This window comes from Gobius niger (assembly GCF_951799975.1).
Source record: "Gobius niger genome assembly, chromosome: 3".
Taxonomy (NCBI): Eukaryota; Metazoa; Chordata; class Actinopteri; order Gobiiformes; family Gobiidae; genus Gobius; species Gobius niger.
In genome coordinates, this window is record NC_136854.1 from 22,828,011 (window position 1) to 22,846,603 (window position 18,593).

At 41.2% G+C, this 18,593-nt stretch overlaps 1 protein-coding gene across 1 annotated transcript in view; it reads right to left on the reverse strand.

The window, feature by feature from the left end:
• The window catches only part of adgrl3.1 (adhesion G protein-coupled receptor L3.1), a 150,629-nt gene that overhangs the window by 85,142 nt on the left and 46,894 nt on the right, over nucleotides 1-18,593 (reverse strand). The window contains exon 4 of the mRNA XM_079553088.1: nucleotides 11,355-11,568. Within this exon, the coding sequence (XP_079409214.1) occupies nucleotides 11,355-11,568 (214 nt within the window). The remainder of the gene's footprint in view (nucleotides 1-11,354; nucleotides 11,569-18,593) is intronic.

Below are 18,593 nucleotides of genomic sequence, written 5' to 3' on the forward strand. Positions count from 1 at the left end.
TTGGGATTGCATCTTCCTTTACAGCTCATTCATAACATAAATGGTAATTAAAGTATGTATGTGCTGATATTTTAAGCGTTCTGTCCGTCTGACTACTGAGGGATAACATGTCCTCGATATATTTGACCGTCCTTGCATTCATCAATCCACATTACTGGAAGCTTCTTACCCATTGCACCTTTTTATGTGTGTGCCTTCTCTATGTTGGCTGGAGAGAGAAAAAAAACGCTCTTTTTTTAATTAGCATGACCACATCAAAACAAGGCAGTGGCCTGGATACCGCCTTGCCTGCTGGCTTTCTTCCCTTTGCACCAAAACACACAAAATGCTCACTAACAAAGCTTGCTAGCAGAGGCAGGCACAGAGAGAGAGAGAGGGAGAGAGGACCGTGATGCTGCTCCTGCCGCTGTTATTGTCTCTTGATGTTTTTCACTTTGTTTGGCAGACCACACTCCTCTCCTCTGTCGTATAAACACCAGTGACTGACTGATGATTCGATGAGGCTGGCTGTGGGTGTGAGTTGCGTGTGCGGGCAGATGCAAAAGGGAATAAATATTTGTGAGCGCGCGAGTGAGAGAGTGCAGATGTATTGAAGAAGGGCATAATTAGAGAGACTGAAAGAAGAGGCCTAATCCTTGTGAGGAGGGAGAGGTGTCTGAGAGCAGCGAGGCACAGACATGGGAGAAGCATTTGGACACTGTGCCAAAAGAACGAATAATAATAATGCTGTATGGGAAGACAAAAGTGAAATCATGAAAATATAAGCTTTTATTTTTTGCATGGCTACGCTGCCTTACGGATAACAACAATGGCTTCCTAGCAGTGGGTCACATAAAAAACAAGACTTTAAAACAAGAGACATAATTCATCAGTATATGGTGCAGTAATTAGCAAGAAGGGTTAAGATATTTTAAAAGAGCTTTAAGGAAAGCCCTCCTAAAGAAGATCACACTTTAATAAGATGTTCAATGCAAACAGATGCACCATTTTAGAGCGCTTTCCAACAGTCTGAAGTCAAAGCTTGCTTGGTTATAGCCTTGTACACAAAAGGTGTAGAGTTCAGGACTGTGGTGTCATATCGTTAAGCATCATGGGATTAGCAGCAAAAATAAATTAATGGAGATTTTATAAGGTAAAAATAGTTATTGTTCACATCAAAACACTTGGACGCCACAGTGTGTTCGATGTATGAGATGTGACTCAGCAGCTAATGGAGTTGTTCAACGGCTTTTTCTCTCCACTTTTTATACTGTTTTTAGCTAATGTTAGTCAAAGGGAAATGTGTGCTAACATATCAATTTCATGTTTTTTTTTGGGGCCTCTTAGACTTTCACATTTCCCCTCTCCCTTGTCCGTCAAGTGTTGTGCAAGCAGTGTGGATCTGAGGTGACTATATTTCATTCTGTTACATTCTCTGACACTTAACTGCGTCTTTGACAGTTGATCTCCTGCACAGATCCGAAAGAAGAAAGTGTGAGGCTTACTGTAATGGTTACAATATTTCTACAATCTGTAAAGTGTTTTTAAATGGTACGAAATGGAAAACAACTTGATAATAAATTTTCAGCTCTGTGTATAATAATCAAAATGTTTCAGTAAACCAAATAGCCATAAAGACAAATAAATCAACTTTGTACTATAAAACGATCCTGCCAACAATGATACACAATGATTTAATAGCACTTCAGTACATAATCATTTATATTACATTTTAATAATACATAGGGGGAAATTAAGCAGTGAGAGAAGTGAGTTTCGAGTATATAATAATCAAAAATGTAATAAGGGGTGCTCCTAAGTCCAGTGGGAATTGACAGAAGCCAGAGCTGAGTTACTGTATCTCGCTAAAGGATAAAAAGCTGTTAGTCTGGCCCAGTACGCCATCTCCCTTTTCAATCTCTCCTTCCTCCCGGATCACGTCTGAAATTGCAGCACTGCCAGGTCTGGATTGCGCTTTATTAGCTCCCTGACGTGGTTATGCGCAGACATACAGTAGGGCTATTTAGAAATGGACAAATGGAATGAAGCGGAATGGATACTGAAGAGCAGGGATGAAACACGTTGTGCTCAGTAATGCTGATGGACGAAGTAATGGAAGAGTGATTGACGAAGGGAAGAGAGTAGAAAGCTGTGTGTAAATGTATGCCTATGTGTATGGGAGAGAGCATACGCGCCCCATTCGGAGCAAGAACAAGCACGTTGCACTTATAAAGGAATGACAGATCTTCCTGACTTTTTCTTCCCACACACATATAGACTCTCACAAACACAGCAGCCGTCTGCTGCCACTGAATGTGCTTCTGTCAATGGTGGAACAGGCTGTCAAAGCAGCCACAGGTAAAATAATGTTGTTTTCTCTGCTGGGAATCAGCTTTGAAATGTGCTCAATTATTAATACTTGGCTGGAGGATGCCACTCTCGTCGATATGCTATTTTTTCAGAGCCAATGACAGAGCCAAATGTCATTTTGACACAATAGCATGTATTATAAATGTTATAGAGGATGAATAGTGCATAGTTGTCTGTTAAGGAAGTATTCTGTCAAAAACGGCTCCTACTTTAACCACACAGATCACCAAAGCTATGGTTTCAAACACAATGTTGATGCTGATAACAATCTGATAATAACGTTGTAAAACTTAATCTAAGTTTCTTTTTTTCAATTCAAAGTAAAATACTATGTGAATAGGTGACTCAGTTCCCACTTTCCACCAGTACACAAGTGAATGAATGACTAAAATCTTCAATGTTAAGATTCTTTCAGACACCGCTATGTATGTGCAGGCACAACAAAAACAGTGCTCCCGACAGTCAACAATACAGCCGTGGCATCAAATATGCACAAAACTTGTCAAAACAAGTAGTATGTACCCAAAGGTGTCACAGCCAAATGACAACTGAATGTGTTGGGGAATGTTATATTTCAGCCTTGCACTCAACCTTACTGAATACAATAGAGAGAATTCAGCAAAACGTGGCAATGCTGACGCAATATGTACTTTCAACACAAACATATTGCACACATTATGTGAGCGAGCGTGTAGCCAAGAACTGTCTTGATTTTTTCATCTTCAGCATCCCGCCTTATCCTCTTATGGTTACCATGGCAACATCCCAGACGTCCGATTCCAGGAGACAATCTGGAATAGAGCTCCAGATTTCAACTACATTCATGCTCTCTCACTGGTGTGTTTTAAATGAAAACCCTTTTTCAGGAAATACAATGGCATTTACAAATTCAAGGTTGCAATCTGGCCAAAAGTACAGCTGCTTTAGGCGTACCTAAGTATGCTGGTTGGCATGTTAGTGAGCATGTCAGATGACCACAGAGAGACAGTGTCTGGCACGATTTACTCACCTTGAGCTGAGTAAAATGCAAGCGGTGCATTATGCAAACATCTTGAGGGGGCAGGGAGTGTCTGGTTTGGGAGTGATTTTGGTTGAGTGCAGCATGTCAGCATGTCAGATCTAGTCACTTACATGCGAGCATCACACGATTGCCATGTCAGAATGTTTATGCTTAGGATACTATTGTACATGCTGCGTTTCAGTTTGGTCGGAAGTCGGAAAATCCGACCAGGAACAAACTTTAGTTAGGTAGTCCAGCTCAGAAACATTGGAGATGGACGCTTCTGTAAAAGTTACTTTGTTGCTCATGTTAGAGCACAGAAAGCGGATGCAAAATCAGTTTTAGTGATACTTCATAGAAATATAGAGTCGAATATATCACAGATGGTAGGTCTAGCTATTTTGTCTTTGAAGTCAGACTAGATTATATAATTACTAGCTACTAAACCTAAACAAAGGCACGCAGATTTAATGTGTTTTTGGAGGCTGTAACTGTTCAGGTGTGTAGCGTCTACAGCCTTCAGTTTAGCGGTAAGTGATGATGACACACATCGCCCCGTTTGGATGCGCACACACACGCATGGCAGTCTGATCTCATTCACTCGTGTTGTTGTGACGCTGGGTTTTCCTCCGACGGCAGTATCGCAATGCATTGTGGTCTATATTGACCCGTGGCTAATGCCTGTGGCTGGTGGGACGGTCAAGTGGGGGGGCGCCCACAGAGTTCTGGGAAATAAAAATGGTGGTGACCTATGGACCTTAAGCCCCGCCCACCCCGCGATTGTGATTTATCATATAGATTATAATGGTAGTTTAATGCATTCATTATAATTGTCCGAAAGTATATTTGGGACATCTGCGACTAATTGAAGCTTTACATTGTGTTAGTTATTTGATGAACACGAAAGTACCCTCCAGTGAATTCTTTGCTGCTGATGTGATGTTGTTAACATGATGCAAGTGACTGTCCACCAGTAACACACCCTCCTGCCATGTAACCTTGAGCTATTTATTTATATGAACAAACCACTGCTACTAACTCGGAGGGAAATAACAAGACTTGCATAATCTGCATACAGTAGTAGCAGACGTATATAGGTATTGTCATCGGACATCGCTAGAATGTCACCACCCACTGCCACATCTATATCTGTTGGGCACGGCGGTCAACAAACACTGCCATAAGGAAGCTCTTTAGATTAAGAGTGAAACGTGTTAGCATCTTTAAATTGTTTAAATTTTTAATCGATTTGATTCAATTTACCATTAAAGAATGAGCAACATTTTGGTGAGAATGCAAAAATACAACGGCAGATTCACAGCAGTCACTTCAATAATGTTTTGTTTGAGTGAACAGCAGAGAAAACAATGAATTTAAGAAGTTTACATTTTTCAAGTCAACCTTTTCACAGTATGTCCATCTAAATCTGCCTGTTCTTGACACATTTCTCTGTGTGTAGCTCGAGATGTGTGCATATACAATGTAAGTGTATGGTACCTAATTACAGCACTGAGCGAGGGTGACAGTTGGGCTCCCAGGGTGCTTCGGGGCATCTCCTAACTGTAACCGTGGTGACTACACACATTAGACCTCATTTGACAGAGAGCTGGATGGTTCATAGAAATATAGAAAAGTGAGCGAGCTGAAATAATAATATGTAGAGTTATATATGGGACATCAATCAATATTTTTTATAGTGTAACCTGTGTGCTACACTATGCTCATCAGTGTGAACATTAATGTGTACGCCTTAATTCCCTAGTTTGTATCTGCTGCTTTTACTTTTACTTCATTGAAACAATGTCAGTGAATGACAAAAAATAATCTTGCAGTGTATGATTTGTTAACAAATTCACCAGATTCCGGATATAATTTGAAAAAATAATCTTTGAGCAAATGTGATCCTGAAGGAAAAGGTCTTACTTGGAATTAATTTGTGCCGGAGGATGAATTATTCATAAAACCTCACTTTGTGTCATATGATAAACCACCTTTCAAGAAGCAGTCAATTTTCTTGCAGCGGGATTATTGGAATAAGGAAGAAAATGTGCTTCGATTGAGAAACAAGAAGATGTTATTTTTTAAAATTACTATAATACAAATTATTACTATGAAAGCTTTCTATTCAAAGCAGTACTGAGCAACACATGCCCCTAGAGGCCATAAGCGCCACTGCAGGTGTCGTAGCATGTTATTTTTACTCATAAATTGTCTGTGAGAGTAAATACTACACAGACAGAAAGAACAAAGGGAGAGAGGGATATTGTACATCCAATTACACAATGGAGATAATTATTTTCACTCAAACTTGGCTGTAAATACTGTTTAAGTGGCGCAAGCCCGCAGTTAGCTTTGCCAGTTTGCCTGTAGGCTTCTCCTTTGTGCTTCCATTAGTGTGTATTGGTGGCTCCAACCCAGAGGCAGCGTAGTTGCAGTTGTGGTTTTCTGGCCAGAGACAACAGGGGGAGATGAAAGACCCCCCCAATCACCCCATTAACACTTGTATTTCCCCCAGAGGGACTGCGAAAAGGATTTATTAAGGTAAACAAGTTTGTGCAACTTTTGCCCATTCAGCCACAGTCATCATATTAGAAAAGGATGCAATGAGAAGGCCATGAATTCAGTATAAAATGAACCACTCAACCAAGTGCAATATTGTGTATTTTGTGCAATAATAATGCCACTTGCAGTGTATAAGCAGACAGAAAACTATTCTGGCCTTTTAGGGAGGAAAATTCTAGCACTTAAAGGAAAAAAAGTCCACTCTAAGTAAAAGTGTATTTCTGTTTAGTAGAGAGATTAAGTAGGTGTGACACAAAATGTTATAAAGTATCATTTTGAGGTTAGCAAGTGGATCTGGAGCCCTGCCATCTGCCCTCTGAATGCTTGGTTCATATGGGGCTTAAAGCATTTATTCTGATCATTACCTCCTTCACCTAACACACACTCCAGTCTGAGCGGGCAGACTGAGACAAAGGGAAACCCGCCCGATGGCAGCTGAAGTGCAGGTATGAGAGGAGGGGGGACTATGTGCTTCACTTGTCTACCCAGAGATGCATGCGGCACACGCCTGACTTTAGATTGCACCCTATGATTCAAGGGCTTTCTATAATTCAGGGAGTCAAAGGAAAAAAAACTTCAGAGGTTTCTTTACAGTCTCATGCGTGAATGGTTCAAACAGCCACATGCTAACGCACAGAGCAATGCATTCACACACAGGCGCGCTGGTCTGTGGGCTTTGAAGAGCTGAGACACTTCTGAAAAGACAGGCTGCCAGAAGAAGTTGGGCCAGGTTTGGGTGGAAGTGATGAGCAACTCTGTGATTTTCGACCAAAGTGTGAACTCCGACGGAGAAAGGATTTGTGCTGGAGGCATGAGGATCCTGCCATGTTCATAGTGTTGTAGGAAATCACATAATTTTGAATCACAAAAAAAAGAAGAAGGTCTATTTAAGTGAAAATATAGGCATTTGGACGAGGTCCCAGTTGGCTCTGTGTATAGAGCAAGGGTTTTCAACAGGGGCGCCGTCCAGTTCAGGTGCTGTGAAAAAATGGATGATTTATGACAAATCCAAATGGGGTTAAATGATCAAAAATCCTTCAATTCAATGAAATAAAATGATTAATTCAAAGAATAATTTTATAGGCTCATAAAGCGTTTTGTCCGAGGGGGTGTGGCGTTACGCAGTAAACAGCTGTACACAGCCGACACTTCTCTTGCTCCATGGAGCGCGTTTGACAAAGCGGAGCGTGTTTACATGAAAGATCAAAACAGTTGAGATTTTAGCATTTCTCTCCGTTTTTATTTGGCTAAAATCGGCCCATGGACGGCTGAGAAACATCCTGTTAAATTCTTCAATCCGACCGAGAACCAGGCTATTTAAATGTGCACGTGATAATTAGAGAAAGCGATCAAGCTGTGTTTCAAAAATATTTTGCTTGCGTGAAGCGCTTTATGTCATGTGAAAAGCGCTACACAAATAAGCTTCCATTCCATTAATGAGAGTGCAAGGTTAAAGGGACTATACAGAGTAAAAAAAAAAGTTAAAATTATGTATTTTCCTCCCCTTACATGTTCCAGCAATGTCCTAATGTGTAGAATGAGCCCAGACCTGTTCAGAACTGCGTCTAAAATCCTGCAGCGTACTTTATTGATCCCCGTTGGAAAATGTGTCCCCTGCATTTGACCCATCCTAAGATGCTGCTAGGGCAAACTGTAGCAGTGGGCAGCTGTCCGCAGACCCATCTCCAAATGTGGAGCCAGACTAAATCTCAGAATCACCTGGCTGGAGGATTAACCTGTTGTGCATGTTTTGGAGTGACGGGGGGAACCCATCCAGTAACTGCACACAGAAAGGACCGCATGATCCGGAAACTGATTCACATTGACAAGTCAGAGTTGATGCTGGCTCACAGGTTTAGTGAAGTCACCAATTAACAAATAAATTATGGCCTGCCTCAAGTTTCGAGAGCAGGAATACACTATCCCATCTGTGGTTCGGTGACTTGTCTTCGATGAGAAGTGAGCTCTGTAGTTGTTTTGTAGCCTGTGATGCATTGGGCAACTCAAGTGTTTTTGGAACAAGATCCATCTCTCAATAACCTTGATAACAATGAGTGCAGACAGGGCCAAAGCAACATCGATAAATTCTGCCCCCGACTTGGCATTTAAGCAAACCAAATCTTTTGTTTAAAACAGTGAAAAATTCAATGAAAGAAGGGGGAAAAAAAGACAAGCAGATGGTGGGAGGGATGGGGAAGTGACAAAGTCTTGTGAGAAGTTGGGGTGCCATGCAATTTGGGGGAATGGGATGTGCTGGAACAAAGTGGCAAAAGAGTGACAGATCGGAGAATGATAAATGAAGCATGATGTTATTTAACACTTTCAAAATGCGGGAAGTGGAAGAGAGGCGGGAAAACACAACTCCGGTGACTTGTCTCTGTTGTCAGATGTGTTTTTTTGCGTGGTGTTGAGGGACTCACGGTGCAATGAGATTTGTGGCAGAGAAATTTGGGAGAAAGAAAGTGCAGTATGGAAATGTCTGGAGGAATCTGTGTGCAATCAAGTAATAATTGTTCAAACATAGCAAATGTGTAGCGAGAAAAAATATGTGGTGGTTAATAATAACAATAATAATGCATTGGGTTTATATAGCGCTTTTCTGGACACTCAAAGATGCTTTACATTGCACTATTTGTTCACTCCATACTCGGTGGTGGTAAGCTACTATTGTACTATTGTAGGCAACCAGTCTGCGCCATCGGCCCCTCCGACCACCACCACTCACTCACTCACGCACGACATTCGCTAGGCTTCCTGGTGTTCCCAAACTGTCTCCCATCCAAGTCCTGCCAGGCCCTTCCCTGCTTAGCTTCCAAGGTCTGACGGGATTGGGCAGAGCAAAGGCGGTATGGCCACATTAGACTAGTTATGCAATTGTTCGCGGAGGCATTGGTCAGAAAGGTAAGTGCACGTGGCCAATGAAGCACACAAGTATCAGTAAGGAGAGCATTGCCAGTGTCTATTAAGTCACTTTTATGTGGTGAAATCATCTGCGTTTAATGCAAAGACCACACAAACCCCGTCTCTTAGTCACTTTACTGATTGATAAGAAATACCTAGATCAGTGGTTCCCAATTTATGAAATATTAGATTTTTATGAATATTACTTTATAAAATTTGGAAGGTCAAGTATTTTGACATGAATTTTGACCCAAAAAATTCCAAATTGCAGCCCACAGCCTTGAGGGGCAGTACATGCAAAAGTGAAAAGTCATAGACATTTTGTGCTTGATGAGAATCGGAGGCCCTGAGCTCTGAATCCCACTCTGGAAACCACTGAGATAAAACTGGGAGCAGTTGTTTTAACTTGTATTTACAAGTATTCAAGTTATTTTTTATATTTTTTGTTGTTTTGAGTTAAATTACACAATAACGTTGTTGAGTAATTTTGACTTCATTGATTACTACACATTCTACTTAAACCACATTGTGCAACAGAGCTATTGACTTTTTGTTTCTGAACTACCATTCACTTTCGTCTTCAAAAACTGCGGCTGCATCTTTTTTGATGACAGCGCTCTTGATATAGCGCTATAGTAAGCAAAGACTATATTAAAACGCACCTAGATACTAACCTGATAAAAACGGATTGAGTCATTGAACTGGGGCTGCTGTATATCTCTAAAACAGATTAAGCACAACTTTCATGGCCACGGCTTTGTTTCCTCCTGCACCCTGCACATCCCAACGGGGAGATAATCTGGGAAACGCAGCGATATCGGCGCCTCTCTAGGTTTGCCTGAGAAGCCTTGTGAGACCCTCTTGAGATATGAGCCTTTGATATCAAGACCAATTATGTGGTATGGGCCCAACACACACACATACGCTCCCCACTGCACATAAACATGAACGGCCATGGAGAGTAGTGAGCGGGAACCAAAGAGAATGTGATGCTGGGCGAAACACTGGGCAGGCGGAACATGCTCAGATTTTATCTAGTGGGCTTGAAAGACATGCAGCGACGATACAGACATAGAGGGAATAGCAGAGTGGAGCGCAGACAGGCTGAAACAGACTGGAGAAGCACACAGATGAGAACACACACCTCCTGCAGGCTGTGAAAGGGTCCTGGTGCTCGAGCTGCAGAAGTGGATATCGATGGATTGCTCCAATGCATACTGCTTTCACTCAGCGCAAAAAAGTTATCACTATTGCAAACACATAAAACTATACATTTACTGAGCAACAGTGATGATATATCAGCCCGCACCGCCATTGTAAGGATATCTTAATAATGCCAAGCAAAGTTCAAAGTTAACTATTGTAAGCAAGTAAAACAATAAAGAAAGAAAATCAATATGACTTTGGCAGCCAGTCATTTTTGCCACTCACGGTGCTGCATACATGGATTTGTTATTGTTTTTAATTTTAAAACAATCCCTCTCATAAATAGGCCTATATGACAAACAGTTGTTCCTATTCTGAGTGGTCCCATCAGAGCTTCCCTCCAGATTAAGCCTGGCCTCTGGCTCTGCTAATTGGAGCTTAAAGTGTGTTGTAGCCCCTGGGCAGTGTGCGGTGCGTGTGGGCCTCAGCGTACATCTGCGTATATGTGTGTGAATTATGGATGACCGGGGCTGGAGGAAGAGTGGACGCACAGAAACTGCAGCTGCCAAAACGAGAGGAGAGGCACAAACAGGCTCAAGTCATGTCAGTGGCACAGGAGCCAGACAGGTGTGGTGACACAGGGGAGCTAAGAGACCTGCCAATGACACAGAGCCTAATGGAGTAACAGGAAAGAGCACTCACTCATCAGAAAAAGTTTAAAAATGAATGCAGATGAATGATTAATTATTTACACCAAGATGCCTCATTAAGCCAGGCGAGTCTTTCACATTGCTATTCCTGATGCAACTTTTAATTCAGATTTTTTTTTTTTTTTTGCATAGCTGAAGTTTCATTGTTTCAAAAGAGAGAGTGGTGCTTGGCTAGTGCTAGGCTAGTGCATGTCTATGGTAACTAGTAGCCTGCATTAAAAACAGTCTGACCCAAGCACAGTGCACGAGGTAAATCACTTATAACACCAGACTACGAATATAAATGTCTGTGTTGACTGAATAATTTTTGAAATATGACCATTTTGTATTTAAAATAACTTAATTCCTGGAAGCTAAAACTTAGCTTCCTGGTTGTAAGCTTCGCGGCGGAGTGATCTGCTGGGTTACCGGATTTACAGTAGTTTGTTTACCTGCGGTCGGCATTACTACAGGTGGAATTCACAAAGGAGCTTTCTACTAATCAGATATGGCAACGTTTGAAGGACTACCCCATGATTTTGAAGAGGTATTTAATGCAGGCTACTAGGACACTAGACATGCACTAGCCTAGCACGAGCCTAGCACCACTAAACTCTTCAAATATAAGGACTGCATGAATAAAAAAAAAAATCCCTTTAACAACTACAATCCACCATAACGTACTCACATGTCGACCCTTTTCTCACCTGAGCGACATGATCTTGTATGCGTCCGGCAGGTAGCAGCGCGTGTTCTCCATCTGTGCAGGATCCGAGTCGCAGATCTTGTCGTCGGTTCGCCCGTAGTTGGCGCTCTCGATCATGATGACATCTGTGCCCGGGCAGCGCAGTTCGATGGGGTACGATTCACATGACAGTTCCCTCCGCACCACCGCCATCGGAATAGGGGCGCGGCTGTGGACTGGGGAAACACACACACACAATCAATTTAGGACGGTTTGTTAACTTTTCGATGTACGTGACAGTAGATATGAGACTTGAGTAATGATGCTATATTGACTTTACACAAATGAAAAAAGGAACAGAGTGGATTGAAAACACCAGAAGAAATCCATGCCATAACATTTTGTAGCTATACTGACCCCTTGTGGTTGGAGTCATTTGTTCTTAAATTAAAAAAAACAGCATCGCACACTCAAATGTGTGACACTGTGGTTCTAAGATGAAAAAAAGAATGATCTGATGAAGGCTCATGCCGAAACGTTATCATCCTGATTAACAAGTGGACATCAGCTACTTGAGTGTGCGATGCTGTTTTTTGATTTATGAAGATTTTCCTCAACATCTGCACCTCTGAGAGTACTTTTGGTGTGCGTTGCTTCTATTTTTTCAGGAGTCATTTGTTCTGTCATGCAATAATACTTTAAATACTATAATTTTACACTCATAATTCCTTGGCTCATTGACATCTGATTTTTATTTTCCGCATTCCAAAACAAAACAAAAAGTTGCACTCATTATCCTGTTGAAGTTATATCAATCTCAATCACTAACATATTTTACACATATGTCATACTGATAATGATGTTCTACTTTCTGCTTAATGAAAATTATTAATGAGGCCTTTTGGATGATGGAAATCATGCCCTTGACTTAGCACCCTGCACACTCCAAATCTGGCACTTTATACAAAGAAAGTCTGCAGCAGATGAGGCGTTCAGAGCCAAGAAATACTGTTCCATCAGATTCCAACAACATCACACTCCACGACAAGAAAGAAGAAATCCAAACGCCGTCAAGAGTTCACGAGTGTCCCTTTGGTGATCACTCATTTTTTGGGTTTTAGAGAACTGCCAGAACTTTGTAGAACCTAATTTTCATACAAGCTCTATGGTAGGATAGTCAAATATTGCTTTTTGTATTGTAGCTCACAGTGTTAAAAAAAAACGACCTAAAATAAGTAAGTAAGTTTAATTTGTGAAAGTTGTGACATGCCTAATTTAAAATCTATTTTTGACTTATTTTGAGTAATACAGTAGCTTGTTAAAAAAAAAAACAACCTAAAATAAGTAAGTAAGTTTAATTTGTGAAAGTTGTGACATGCCTAATTTAAAATCTATTTTTGACTTATTTTGAGTAATACAGTAGCTTATTCCATTGGTATTCTTTTAAAAAAAATACTCAAACTCCAGATAAATTCTCTTAATTCAAGACATTCAAGACGTGACAAGGTCATGTATCTAATATAGAGTAGTTATTTTCTTCTATTTATTGCTTTAAAGTGCTGTGATCAATTAAGAGGTCTTACAGTTGAACAAAGTGAAATAGAGCAGATATTTGAGTTTAATCATTTGACCCTTAAGATGCACCATCTCGTTTTCAAGAAGGTCCTCCAAATCTCCAAAGAAAGCAAAGCACAAAAACATATACAGCAGTACAGGCACGGAACCAAAACTAATACTCAAACACCCCTTGCACACTAGCACACACATATCCTCAAGCAGCCATATACACATACACACACATAGCTCTCTACAGTGAACACTCGATTACAGTAGGATACTGTAAAATACAATTGTCAAAAGCAATTACATGTGATTTGTAAATACTGCAGAAGAGCATTTTTATACATATGATAGGTTATAAAGCGGATAGAGGCAGGTAGATGGTTCCAATCAAAGGATATTGGAACTGCTGTTTACTGCCTAGGCTAACTGGATTATATTGTGAGGTGTGGTGCTCCTTTTTCCTTGGGATTTTGCTTGTTGTGCCTGTTGTTATCCGGTGCTCCACAGAGCACTGCCCCCTGTGTGCCTCAGATAGCTTCCCCTGACACAGAAGGGATCAGCTGACTGCTTATTTGTGCTGTTTGGAAGCTACTTTAAAGACACCGTTGATTGTTATTCAGGTTGATTGAGTGCTATTCAGGTTATATATATTTATCTTGGATTAAATTACATTTTTATGTCTATACTGCTACACCTTCCAACAAGAGCTACCAATTAAAAGAAAAAATACTAGTTCTGATTTGTTTGATTTTTTTTCCTGTCTTCTATTTCTATTTATTTACTTATTCTTAAATACTGACTGTAATACAGGGACAACGATTGAACTCTGTCACATAATCCATATATGTAACAAAATGCATCTTGTCACATAAAGTAATACTGCAATACAGAACTTTATCTTCTGCCTGGCGCAACAACAGCAAGGTGAAGTTGGTATCTTGCGTACAAACAACAGCGTGGGGGCTTCCTCTTTGCCCTCTTGTCCACGCTAACATCGTGCACTGCCTTGTGCATCTTATAAAGGACAACCTACAAACTAATTCTCACACTTGCAAGTTAAGCATTGTCCATGTCCTGAAAGAGCTCAATGCGCTCTCCACGCTGCAGAAACATCATCAAAACACCCAGACGTGCGTCCCCCCTCACCCTCACCCTCCACACCCACAGTAGCGGAAAATATTGCAGTTCGGTACGGTCTGTAGGAGGTAAAGCTTGGGGTGGGACCACTGCTGCAACATTGCCATGGGAGTCTGTTCAGCTCACTTACTACACCAGGTATGAAGCTGAAGATTCCACAGCGCCACGCGTCTACGTAAAAGTCTAGTCTATAGCCTGCGTTTAGAAACACAAGATTACATTACTGTATTATTTGTTTAATTATTAAGTTATTATTTGCCAATATGAACTTATTTATTGTTTCCTTTTTGCCCCAACTTGTAAACAGCATACAGCCCCTTGATACCAGGAGCATTTCACACACATACCTTACAACACATCGCTGCAAAGTGAGGCAGAAAAAAACAATCTTTCCTGTTCTCCCCGTCTGTGTAACCATAGCAACCCCATGGCTCCCTCCCTCCTCCGGGCTGGCTCATTGGCTGGAGGAGCATCATGGTTACACGGATGCAGCGGTGAATCTGAATGAGCTCGGTGACACTCCGGGCTCTCCGCTCTAACACTGTCCTTCACACACGCACACGCACATAGATTAAAATGGCTTCAGGTGACGGGACCAAACAGGGTGGACAAATCTTTGCACCCCTGGGCGTCACATTGATAATGGCAAGCACTAGCTCAGAGATAAGACTGGTATATAAGTGACATTTACCGAGAACGAATAAACACACACACACTTTTAAATGACTGCAGGCTATAATTACACCCTGGGCCCTCTTTGAGATGGACTTGGGTGTCTCCATGTGTTTTGTGTGTGTAAGAAACGCTAAGGGCAATGGGTCAGTGAAGCACTAATATGATTAGTTTTCCAATGGCCACATCATATCCAACTTGGTGAACATGAATGTCAATTTTGAAGAGGGAGTTAAATGAAGCGTGAGCAGATCAATATACACCATTTATTGTAAGGCGTGTGTCTAGACTGGCTTTAAGATCAGATGTCGGACAGCTATGCCTCACAGGGTTGAGTATAAAGGAAGCGTGACGATGCATGGGCTCAGTTCAAAAGAAGGCCTTTGTTTTTTGAAGGGGCTGCATAAAGTTATGATGTTGTTGGTATAACTTTAACAACAAAGTGTACAAAGTGCACAGAATGTTCTTGAAGCTTCAGATGGAGTTTATGACTCATAAAATCAAATCTTAACACTTTTCTTTGGAATAAGCAGAACTTTGCTCTGTTTATCAAGTCTCTTTTGTCTCTCTATGTACTGTCTATGAACTCATACAAATCTTTAAAAAAACACACACACAAACACAGTGAAAGCAGACTAACGCACGCAGCAAGATAGTGTAGTCACCGACCTAAGTATAACAAAAATGTAGTCTCTGTCACACAGCACATGCATGATCCATGTTTAGCAGTGAGACACTGAACACATGCCATATCAATGTGAGCCAAGGATGTTAAAGTGTCCGTCATTAGTTGTGTACGTGCTGACAGAAAGTTGGCTGTCCCAGACAGTACAGACAGTCTTATTCAGACTCTCTCATTGCCTCAGGGGCTGAAACAAAAGGATATTGATTTTTACATTTGGGCCAAGAACAAGAGAGTGGCAAAAGAGGTGGAAAGATGGAGAGAAGCAGGGGAGATGCTGGTGAGAGAAGAAGAGGAGAGAGATTTCAAAGGTGATCTCTCACTTGAACTGCCAAAATGTTTCGCCATTCAGGGGGCCACAGATTGAGGAGACGGGAAACTGGGAGACAAATGCACGAGAAAACTTTTGTGAAGATTATGTTTGTGTCATTCTTGAGCCAGCAATTAAATTAAGCACTGTCTAAGTATTAGACTCTCAATGATGATGTGGCAAAAATATTTTTTAGCTTTTTGTTAGAATAAAAAAATACATATGGATGTGTATTTCTGAATATGAGCACGATTTTATTGAGTGCATCTTGGTCTGTAGGCTTTATTTGAACGCACAGCGGAGGGTGAAAGGCAGTGAAGCCCAGGGAGAGATATTTAGCAAATTGTCAGAGCTTCAAAATAATTGCTAAACCTCATATCTTATTTTCAATTATCCTTAAAAAGAAATCATCCTACATTCTGTGCAAACGAAGGGGTTTACTGAGATGATAAAACACAAAAATACTCTTGGACTTGGAGTATAACTAAATATGTATGTGGCGTCTGTGCGTATGTGCCAAACATTGAGATGGACAAAATGTAAAAAATTGCTGAAACGTGTGGAAATGAAACAAAACACTATTCCATGTACTGTGTATTTTAGATGAGGGTATACCAACATAACATGGCTAAAAGCTCAAAGAAGTTGATTTTGCATGATGCAGGGCCTTGAAAACTTCGTCTTCAGTAAACATTAGTTCATCTTACATTTTACTACCACAACCTTTCAAATAATCTCCCACTTAACATAAATAATGACTGCTGACAACTGTTATTAGCATACATTTGAGCTTTTGAAGAATTTGTATAGTGTGTTTCACAAAGGCCTAACGTTTTTCACCTATAAAGGATCCTATCCATTCCTTTTCTTCTAACCTCTGCCTTGGTTTTGCTTGTACTTTCAGCTTATTGGCTTGCCTCTTTCCTCCTTATCCAGAATGCGATGGACTGGATCGCTGCCTGTCCTTGACCTCCCCTGACTGTTCGCCCATTCCCCGGATGATAGACTTCTCTGTTCAGCTCTCTTCACTTGCCCTGTCCATTGCAAACACCTATTACGCTATGTCTTCATTTTCGTTGTGTATGTTCTAGGTATCGGTGGCTGAAACATATTTGTATAAGGACGATATTTGTCAACACGTTGGATGGTTGTTATAAATAATTTATGTCCTACTACCTTCAGGCAGCTACATTTTGAGAATATATTAATTTAGTCCTTCTTGTCATATTTTAGAATACATCGAAATAAAAAGGAGAAGCAGGTTTGATCGTCACGTAGTGGAGAGTTAGCAAGCCAGCTAGTCCGTTTTCAGAGCCAAGTATTTTTCCTTTTTTAACATTTTACTTTAGATAAGATCTAGCGCAAAAAAGTGGCCTACGAGCTAAATGCTAAATCAATGCTAAATCATATCCAGTTAAGTTTCTGCTTTTGTGGGTTCACAACGGACGTGCCGTACCTTGCCATACTTTAATATAGGGCCTGGTTTCACTATGTATTTCGATGGGAATAGAACACTCATTTCAGTTACCTACACACTGAGGCTGGTATAGCGTCCTATCACGATCCAGATGACTTTGTTTCAACTTTCCAGTCCAACTGTTCTGACAGCTTGGACATTATTGCTCCTTTCAGGTGTAAACCCTCCAAAATAAAGCCCTGTGCAGGTACAAAAGCCCTGCGCAGGTACAAAAAGGACAGGCTTCAGGTAGTTCTGGAGATTCTGCGAGAGAGCCTAGCCAGCTATCAAAAAGCAGTTAAAGAAGCAAAAAGTCATTATCTGTCAAATATAATCTCAGCCAGCTCTAACAACCCCAGAATGTTATTCAATACTATCAGTCTGTAATAAGCCTATCTGCCTGTGTTCTGAACAATGTGACAAATGGTACATGTGAAGAGTTTTTACATCATTTTATGGACAAAGTGGCTTCAGTCAGACTGAGCATTGGCAGTAGTGCTCACAGCGCCAAGGTCTGCACTCCTCCAGTGCCCCCTGCTGTTCTGAACCAATTTGAACCTGTGTCACTGACTTTACTCACTGAGGTGATTCAGGGGATGCATCCCACAAGCTGTCCTCTTGACATTGTTCCATCTAAAATCCTCAAACAGGCATTTAACACACTGTGTCCCTGTCTACTCTCACTGTTCATCTGCTGCCTCAGGGCTGGTTCTGTTCCTGCAGCTTTCAAACATGCTGTGGTTTTATCGCATTTTAGGCCGGTCTCCCATCTGCCCTTTTTGTCGAAGGTTTTAGAAAAAAAATGCTTTTATTCAATTACAATCTTTTTCAGAACACCATTTTTTTTTAAAGTTTCAGTCAGGGTTCAAATCACGGCACAGCACAGAATCAGCACTGCTCAAGGTTTATAATGACATTCTCCATGGACAATAAAAAAAACAGTCCTGCTGCTGATGTTGGACCTTACTTCGACACAGTGGATCATTCATCCTGATCTCTTGCCTGGCTCAACAAATCGATCTTCCAGGTACGGTCCTGCAGTGGTTCAGCTCCTACCTGACGAGCAGGACCTTTGTGGTCATGGTGGACGACCACTCCTCCTCAGTAGCTCCGCTATCCTCTGGGGTGCCACAAGGCTCCATCCTTAGCCCAGTCATATTCAGTCTGTACATTCTGCTGCTTAGGTCCATTATTGCAAAGCACAACTTATTCATCCACCTGTATGCAGACGATCTACAGCTCTACCAGCTCGTGCTCCCTATCCCTGGTTGGGCCTTTAACTCTCTCTAACTGCCTGTCAGACTTAAAACAGGGCCGTCCCGCAACTTCCTACATTCAAATGAGAGTAAAAGTCAGTGCATTATTTTTGGCTCTGATTTGCACAATGTCCTGCCCACTAATCCTTTGGGCTGCCTGGTCAGTCAGTCTGTCAAAAATCTAG